The 9,514-nt window shown below is 52.2% G+C and overlaps 1 protein-coding gene across 1 annotated transcript in view; it reads right to left on the bottom strand.

Annotated features, from left to right (window-relative positions):
* Positions 1 to 8,852, bottom strand: part of LOC127026665 (uncharacterized) — a 10,931-nt gene extending 2,079 nt beyond the window's left edge. Inside the window, exons 1-3 of the mRNA XM_050912001.1 lie at positions 8,804 to 8,852; positions 7,550 to 7,845; positions 7,106 to 7,173 (exon numbers count right to left, since the gene is read on the bottom strand). Of these exons, the coding sequence (XP_050767958.1) occupies positions 7,106 to 7,173; positions 7,550 to 7,845; positions 8,804 to 8,852 (413 nt within the window). The remainder of the gene's footprint in view (positions 1 to 7,105; positions 7,174 to 7,549; positions 7,846 to 8,803) is intronic.
* Positions 8,853 to 9,514: the final 662 nt, after the last annotated feature.

Raw genomic sequence — 9,514 nt, 5'->3', positions numbered from 1 at the left:
CAGAGCAGATGTAGGACGGTGGCCGCGCTCCTACATCCTTACAATGCCAGCAATGCCAGACTCTGCCACAGAACACAGGCTCCCAACATCAATACAGATTGGGGGATGAATGGATTGAGAGCAGCCCTGAGAAAGGGACATGGGGATACTGGTGGATGAATATTGGACATGAGCCGGCAATGTGTGCTTGGACCCAGAAAGCCAATTTTATCCTGAGCGCATAAAGAAGCGTGGCCAGCAGGTCAAGGGAGGTATTCTCCCCTCTACTCCCTTTGTGAGACCACCTGGAGTACTGCATCCAGCTCTGAGTCGTCAGTGCCAGAAAGACATGGACCTGCTAGAGCGGGCCCTCCAGATGAGCAGAGGGCTGGAACACCTCTCCTATGAAGAAAGACTGAGAGCGTTGGGTTGTTCAGCTCCAGGGAAACCTTACTGCAGCCTTTCAATACTTGAAGGGTGCTTAGAAGAAAGAGGGAAGGAGACTTGACCAGTGCCTGTAGTGGCAGGACAAGGGGCAACACCTTTAAGAGAAAGAGGGTAGAGTTAGATTGGACTTAAGGAAGAAATTTTTTCCAGTGAGGGTGGTGAGACATTGGAACAGGTTGCCCGGAGACGTTGTGGGTGCCTCGTCGTCGGAAGTGTTCAAGGTCAGGTTGGATGGGGCTTTGAGCAACGTGATCTAGTGAGAGCTGTCCACTGGGATCATGGCAGGGACATGATGATGATTCAAGGCCCCTTCCAATCCAAACCATCCCATAATTCTATGATTCGATCATTCCTGCATAGCTGGTGAGGACCCTGGAATGACATCACGAAGACACCAACTTTGAAATAGCACTGCAGGGGAAGTCACGGCAGTAGGCCTTGCAGAAAGGCTATTATATCCATCCTTCTCCATGTTGATGGAACATATGAACCATCTCATTAACCCCCACAATAAAGCTTCAGCTGTGGACTCTCCAGTAGTGGGCCTGGTCTATGACCCCGTCCGAAGGAAAACAAAGCTCAAAATGGGTGAAAAGCCTTGCCCTTTTCTGCAACTGGAAATCTGATACATATTTTGAGGGCTTCTCCAGGTGTTGCTGCAAAGAAATTTCCCTTTGTGGTAGATGTCACCAGAAGGTTTAACTCACTCTACCTCTACACAGGCCTTGTAGAGCACCAGCTTGTCAGGGACTTTGTGGTTCCTTTATTTCTGTGTGTCCGACTGGCCGTAATAACAAGATCATGCCAGGGACATATGATAAGCCACAGTAGGTGTTGGTGAACCTCAGCACATTGACACAATCAGCATTGATAAAGACTGACCAGAACAAGCATGTCTCATTTTGCTTTGGGAAGGATAGAGTGAAGCTGCATTTTTGGCCCCAGAAATCTCTGCTATTTTAAGAAACCACAGCAGAAAGGAAAAGGTGAAAAATTCTGTGGACCTGTCCTTGTACATGAATTCTTTGCAGGGGTCTTGACTGACACTGTTAATATGATCGTGTACGGTGTATTTGACATGATAGAAATAAACCAGCGTGACATCTTTTAAATTGTGGGGCCCAGCATTGCACACAGTACTCAAGGTGAGGCTGCACCAACACTAAATACAGGGATAAGCACCTCTCTTGACCAGCTGGTTGTACTGTGTTTGATGCACCCCAGGAGGCGGTTTGCCCTCTTGGCTGCCAGGGCACACTGCTGACTCCTCTTGAGCCTGCTGTCAACCAGCACCCCAGATCCCTTTCTGCAGGGCTCTCCAGCCACTCCTCTCCCAGTTCATACTTGTGTCTGGCGTTACTCCGTCCCAGGGGCAGAATCCGGCATTTAGACTTGTTAAATTTCATGCCATTAATGATTGCCCAGTGCTCCAATTTATCTAGATCCCTCTGCAAGGCCTCTTGTCCCTCGAGAGAGTCAACAGCACCTCCCAGTTTGGTATCGTCAGCAAACTTGCTCATGGCGCATTCAACTCCTGCATCCAGAGCATTGATAAAAGTCTTGAACAGAACTGGCCCTCGAATTGAGTCCTGAGGAACACCACTGGTGACCGGTCGCCAGCCAGATGCAGCCTCATTCACTACAACCCCTTGAGCCCTGCCTTTCAGCCAGTTCTTCACCCAGCACACTGTGTACCTGCTCCCACAGTTGGACAACTTGTCCAGAAGGATGCTGTGAGGGACACTATCAAAAGCCTTACTAAAAGCCAGAAAAACCCATCCACCACCTTCCCTTCATCCACTAGGCAGGTGACCTCATCATAGAAGGATATCAAATTAGTTAAATAGGACTTGCCCTTTGTGCACCCGTGTTGACTGATGATTGCATTGTTCTTTAAATGCCTTTCAATAGCAGCCTGTATGATCTTCTCCATAACTTTTCCAGGCACTGAGGTTAGACTCACCAGGTCTGTAGTTTCCTGGGTCTTCCCTCACACCTTTCTTGTAAGTAGGAATAACATTGGCTGGCTTCCAGTCAGCAGGGACCTCCCTAGACTCCAAGACCTTTGGTAGGTGATCGAGAGGGCTCCTGACGTAACATCTGCCAGCTGCTTCAGGACTCTGGCATGAATCCATATGGCCCCATGGACTTATGAACATTCAGCTGATAGAGCTGGTCCCGTCCAGTTTCAGTGTCCACAAATGGAATGTCACTGTTCCCGCAGTCGTGGTCCTCCAACTCAGAGGACCGGGCAGCCCAAGGTCTATCAGTATTATTAAAGAATGAGGCAAAAAAAGCCTTGAACGCCTCTGCTTTTTCTTCATCGCTATTAGTCAGGCGACCATCTTCAACAAATATCGGTCCAATGTTTTCTTTAGACCTCCTCTTGCTATTAACATACTTCAAAAAGCCTTTCTTGTTGTCTGACACGACGCTGGCCGAGTTCAACTCTAACTGAGCTTTGGCCTTTCCTGTCTTCTCCCTGCTTATGCAAACCACAGCTCTGTAATTTTCCTGCGAAGCCTGACCTTCCTTCCAGAGATCGTACAATTTTCTTTTTCCTCTTGAGTTCAATGAGGAGTTCCCTGTTCAGCCAAGCTGGTCTTCTGCCCCGCTTGCTTAACTTGAGACACAAAGGAACTACCTGCTCCTGTGCTTTTGTTAAGGTGGTTCTTAAAACCGGACCACCACTCGTGGATTCTAAAGCCCTCAAAAGCAGATTCCCAGGGAACAATCTCAGGATGGAAAGCTGGTTGACTTCTGGCACGAGCAGAAGGCTCCTGGCCCACCTAAGGGCTTACAATTACAAACAGGTTCACTGCCCTCAAAGTTGAATGAGGAGCCAGATGTGCCTTGAAGGAAAGGACCCTAAGCCATGCACGGCCACCAGGAGGAAGCAGTGAGTGATCCTTATGGGTGACTCTCTGCTGCAGGGGAACAGAGGCACCACTCTGCCAAGCTGGCCTATTCATGTAGAGAGGTTTGCTGCCTGCCAGGGGCCCAGGTCTGGGATGTTGTTGGAGGGACTGCTGAAGCTCGCTAGCCCTCAGACTACTACCCTGCTGCTGTTATTCCTTGTGGGCACAACGATACTGCTAGGGGAAACCTGGAGAGTATCAAAAGTGATTACAGAGCTCTGCGGGAAGGTAGTGAAGGGCCTGGGGGCCCAGGTGGTGTTGTCCTCATATCCTGCTGGTGAGGGCAAAGGGTGTGAGGAGGAGGGCACTGATAATGCAGGTCAATATTTGGCTGTGGAACTGGAGCTGGTGGCAGGGGTTTAGGTCCTACAGCCACGGGACCGTTTGCAGATCAGCATCTGCTCAGGAGAGGGTGGGATCACGCCTCACCAAGCGGGGCAGAGTTACCTTTGCCAGTAGGATTGGTGACCTGGTAAGGAGGGGCTTTAAACTAGGAATGACAGGGGAGGGAGAGAGTAACCAGCAGCCCTGTGAGGGAGTGATGGACACGGCTGATGAGCAAAGGGCCTGGGGAGATGTGGCAGGAAGGGATCACAAGATCAAGAAAAGAGGGCTGAACCAGGGTCACCTCTAGCAGTTGCGTGTAAGCAAGGAAGTGCCTACAAGGGCATCATTGTGGCAAAAATCCCCCAAAACCCTTTCTAGGAAGGCAACATGCTGGGCTGCTTCTGTCAAGTGCCTGTACACTAATGCACACAGGATGGGGAATAAAGACGAGGAGTAGAGATCTGTGTGCAGTTGCAGGCCTACAATCACGTTGGGATCACGGAGACGGGGTGGGATGGCTCCCTTTCTGTGAGAGAGCAGTTGGAGTGCATAGAGCTCTGCCTGGGCATGGATGACAAGCCAAGTGAGAGCTTATGGGTAAGCACTCAAGAGAAGACAGGTAAGGGTGACATTGTAGTGGGTGTCTGCTATAAGCCGCCTGACCAGGAAGAACCAGCAGATGAGACCCTCTACAGGCAGATAGGACAGCCTCCACATTCACAGGCCCTGGTCCTCATGGGGAACTTCAACCACTGTGATATCTGCTGGAGGACAGCACAGCAGGACATAAGCAAGCCAGGAGGTTCCTGGAGTGCATAGTTGACAACTTCATCACGCAAGTGATAGAGGAGCCAATGAGGGCATGTGCTCTGCTGGACCTCATATGCACAAGAAGGAAGGGCTTGTTGGGGATGTGAAGGTCAAAGGCAGCCTGGGCTGCAGCAACTAGGAAAGGGTGGAGTTCAGGATCCTGAGAGGAGCAAGGAAGCTAAACAGCAAACTCACAACCCTGGCCTTCAGGAGAGCAGACTTTGTTCTCTTTAAATGGCTGCTCGGAAGTGTCCCCTGGGATATGGCCCTGAAGGCAAGAGAGTCCCAAGAAACTTGGTTACTATTCAAGGATCGCCTCCTTCAAGCTCAACAGCAGACCATTCCCCAATGAGCAGAAAGTCAGGCAAGCATGCCTGGAGGCCACTGTGGATGAACAAGGAGCTCCTGGCAAAACCAAAACACAAGAAGGAAGCATACAAGGAAGGTGGAAGTAAGGACGGGTAACCTGGCAGGAACACAGAGACACTGTCCAGGCATGCAGGGATGAGGGTAGGAAAGCCAAAGCCCAGCTGGAACTGATCCAGCAACAGATGTCAATGGCAACAAGAAGGGCTTCTGTAAGGACACAGGTGGCAAAAGGAAGGCTAGGGAAATGTGGTCCCACAGCCGAATGATTGGGCCTTCTCTGATGCTGCACAGCCTGACAACACAGGACATGGAAAAGGATGAGGTGCTGAATGCCTTCTTTGCCTCAATCTTTACGAGCAAGATCCATCTTTAGGAATGCTAGGTCCTTGAAACCAGGGAGGAAGTTGAGAGCAAGGGAGATGTACTCTTGCAAGGAGAGGATCAGGCAGGGAATACTTAAGCAAACTGCAGACCTCCCTCAACATTTTTACATCTTGTAGGCAATTGCAACTCCAGTGTTTTGCAAGGCAATGTCTTCCCTTGATTATCTCTGTGTCATGCCAAGAAGTGATTTTCTCTTCAAGCATCATGCTGTCCACCCCAGAATAACACGGTGGTAGTAGAGGACCCTCATAACTTTGATTTTGAGCAGCGTCTAAAAACTGGGGCAAATAACCTTTGCAGCTCTTGATATCCAAAGCCTGGGGAAGGCTGCTTACTTTCATGGGTAAAAGATTAAAAGAGTCTATGACACCCAGCAGTGCAGCCCATCTGCAGCCTACAAGTGATCACTGGAATGACCCTGTTGGGAGGGAGAGAAAGAGAAAGACATGGCAGGTCCTCACGCAAGGAAGCCCTTGGCTGACCAGCCAAGGATTGCAGGGCCCCTTCCTGTCAACGCGGCCACAGGCAACCCCACCAGTGTGCCCCAGCCAACATCCCTTGCCTGCACTGCACCCAGCCGGCACTTGAGCTGAGGCTTCTGGCGCACTGACACATTCCTGCCCGCAAACCCTGGGGCCTCTCAATCCCAGCCCTCAGAAGAAGCCTCCATGAGGGAATGGATATGGCATTATCCAGGATATGAACAGGGGTCGTCAGGAAACAACCACCCAGCCCATGTCATCAGCTGGGATGTTTTCCCTTCCTCAGGAGCACCTCCGAAAATTGCCACTTCCGTAGAGGCTACCTCTGGGCCTGGGGCAGGTCAGGGCCACCACAAAAGCCAGCCCAACTCCTTGCTTTCTCATCCACTTCTCTTGCCTCCTTCTCCTCGGGAAGCAGGTGAGTCTGAAGCCCTTTCCCGACGACCTGTTTCTGTTTGTGCAGATGTGTGCTCCTCCATCCTATGCTGGGTCATGGTGCTGTTTGAGAGGGGGAAGAAGGGTGATGGTCTGACTCGGAGAGTATCCGGAACTTGGCTGAGGGGGCTTTTCTTTTAAGAGATAGGCAGCAGCCTCCTTGAAGCAGCTGAAGGGAATTCTTCCTGCTTTGGATAGCCCTGTGCTGGGAAAAGAGGCTCCGTCAGAAGATGGCCCAAAGGATGCAGGAGTGGCTGTGATGTAAGAAAAAGCCTTGAAAACAGCCTCACCTGTCCCTCCTCATCCTCCTACCTCTCTCCAGAATGACAGGGCATGGCCTGCACCCAAGGGCAAGGACAGCAAGGACAGGTCACCTATACACCCTCCACCCCCCAAAACAGTTCCCTGCACAGCCCAGCAGTTACACAGATGTGCATGGCTAAGGTGACTCACAGGTTGATGGTGAAATCAGCCTGCCCAGGCCACGCACCAGGGCCCTCACGCCTCTCGCACACCTCCAGCTCCCACCACACATGGAGCCTCAAGGACAGCAGCCAGTGCCCAAGCCCCCATGGCTGCTCTGCAGTGACTGGCCTTCCCGCAGGCAGAAGCAGCTTTCCTCAAAGCTGGCTCTTCTCCTGGCAGGGCCTGTTGCCCATCTCTGCCTGGTGGTCTGCCCTCCCATTGTGCTCTTGGCTACAGTTGTCCAGCATGGTCCCACTGCAGAAGAAATGAGGCAGCACTGGGGGAAGCCCATGAGGTAGGGCCTGAGGAGGGCTCCAAGGACCTGCAGAGTGCACTGGGGAGAGCACGTCCTCCAGATCCCAGCACATGGCCGTGCAGCAACTGGAGGGTCCACAGAGCAGTTCTGAGTATCTTCCAAAATTGTTGTAATCCTGTAATTCCAGGAAGGAGCCTTGCCACATGGCATGTTGTTTATCTTTTTAATCTTACTTTGAACTCTGACCTCGGAGGGACACATCCCAGAGCAGGTGCTCTAAGAGACAGGCCTGCAGGAATACCTGAGGAAGCAAAGCGCAGTAGAGAAACCCATAAAGCAAAGAACAGCAGCAAGGAAGCAATGCACAAGCTCTCCCAACCTCCTGCATTGCCCATCACCTCTCCAAAGTCTTTGGGCAGAATAACCACATAACCCCTGGTGCAAATGAGGGTTTTCACCATGGGTTAGCTGAGACTCTTTCATCACCTTCTCCTGCCTCTCCAGCCACTCACACTGTCCTCTCCTGGAAGAGGAGCTCGGCCTGCAGAGCTGTGGGTGCACAGGGCAAGCAGCACTGCCAGGAGAGAGCTGAGGGCGCCTTCCCCCAAGCTCAGCCTTGCACAGCCACATGCCCTCCCTCCCCTGCGTTCTTGCACAGCCAAGGAAGCTCCCTGCACCAGGGTGTCTTGCACAGCACAGAGGTACAAGGCACTGTCAGAGACCTCGACTTCCTCCAGCTGCAGGAGGCTGTATTTCCCTGTGGTGTTCAGCGATGTGGTGAGACGGCCGCTCGGCTTGTGGCCAGCTGCTGCCTGAGACGAGAGCAGCTGGGGAGCTTGGCCTTTCCTCTGCTGGTACCAAAGCAGGGCATTAGGCCTGGAGCTTTGGTAGGTGCAGGTGGTCTGGAAGGTGTCTTTCTCCTCTACTGTGACTTGTCCTTCTTGCTGGGTGATGGTGGTCTGCCCCATGGTGCCTGGAAGAAAGCAAGGGTCAGCACTGTGCAGGGAAAGGCTCTGAGATGCAAAACAAGAGGGGATGCAAAGTGTCAGAGGAGAAGGCTCCCTTGCCTTGCGCTGCAGCAAGAGCCTTGTGGACAGGAAGAGAAGGCGGTGAGTGTCTTTGGGCAGGACGTCTGAGACCTCAGCTCAGCGTGGATCCCACAGCACAATAATGCCAATTACCTCCCACAGGGATACCCCAGAGGAGAGCTGTGCTTTCACCCAGGTCTTCGGTCTCCACTCTTGTGCTGCCTGGAGTCTCCAGGGAACAGCCTGTAGTGCCTGGCCCTCCTGTGCTGGCTGCAGGACACCTCCAGCAGGGTGAGGGACCTTTCAACTCCTGCAAAGATGTTTCATCCTGCTCCCCATTCCTCGTCCTCTCAGAAGGCTCCGAGGTCAAGGGAGGGAAAAGGAAGCCCTGGCATTATGGACATGCAGGAGGAATGGATAGCCAGGGCATACTGCATGACATGTGCCAGCCAGGAGAGAGACTGGGACACCCTAAGAATGCGAGTGGGATGAGAGAGCTTTCACGTCCCTGCATCAGCTTTCAAAAGACCTGTGCGTTTGGGTTGCAAAGTCAGAAAATGTGTACTGCCGAGATAGAAAAGAGCTTCTGCAATGATCTGTCTGTGAAACACTGGGCCCAGACAGATCAGCAGAGAGAGGCACAGAGAGGTGGAGAGTTGCAAGAGAAAAGGAAGGCAAGGGGTCTAAGATGATCAGGAGAGAAGCTGTTTCTTCTCACTCTCTTCTTTTGTTTGCCAGCAGTAACAGCATCTTGAGACAGCAGGTGCAAAACCACCTGTGCGATCTGATGTTTCCCAACCTTTGCCCATAATTCAAGAGCAGCTCCCTGCAGAGAACTGTTGAGGGGGTGAGGGTCTCCTGGGAAGAAGAGGAATCATACCATCAGTCAAAGCCAGTGCTTACCCAGTGGTTGGCTCAGGAAGGCAGCGAGGATGAGATACCCGAGGTGCATGCTGAGACCGATCCTCCTGCCTGTGTGAGAGAGACCCAAAAACCCCACACGTCCCCACCAAGAGCCCCAAGAGAGCACAGCTGCCGGAAATGACTCTGCAAGGGGAACAAAGAAGGAAATGGGGAGGAGAAAATGCTTCTTCTTAGCACACCTGAAATGCCTGTGCTGTGCTCTTCTCTCCTCCAGCAGCGACTCGTGTTGCTCCTGCAGACAACACCTTCTGCCATTCCAAGGGGAGGGAGGGGTAAAAGGGGGATAGGCCTGCACCTGGTGACCAACCTCTCTGACACATCCTCCTGTGCAACATCTTGGGAGTCTCTCCTTCCCTGATGCCTGTGCCTCCTCTCTCTCCATCCTCAAGCCCTTGGCTGGGTTGGCCTCTCCTGGCTCCTGCACGGTGTCTAGCCCCAAGCTCCTGTCCGCACACCGCAAGGCTGCGGCTCTCACAAACACAATGGTCAACACCCCCAAACCCTGCAGACACCGACTGCCCCACTCAGAGCCCCAGGCACTGTGGACTTTCTCCTTCTAGCCAAAAAAAAGTTATCTCAGGAACCAAGAAATGAAGTTTCCTGCCACCCTGCCCATCCCATCTCATACATCAGCTTCTGAAAAGCTCGTTGAGGGAAAAAAACAAACAAACAGTCCTTCCATTTGACCAT

Source organism: Gymnogyps californianus, chromosome 28, assembly GCF_018139145.2.
Source record: "Gymnogyps californianus isolate 813 chromosome 28, ASM1813914v2, whole genome shotgun sequence".
Lineage (NCBI taxonomy): Eukaryota > Metazoa > Chordata > Aves > Accipitriformes > Cathartidae > Gymnogyps > Gymnogyps californianus.
Note: the sequence above shows the minus strand (reverse complement) of the source record. Positions and strands in the feature narration are given on the sequence as shown.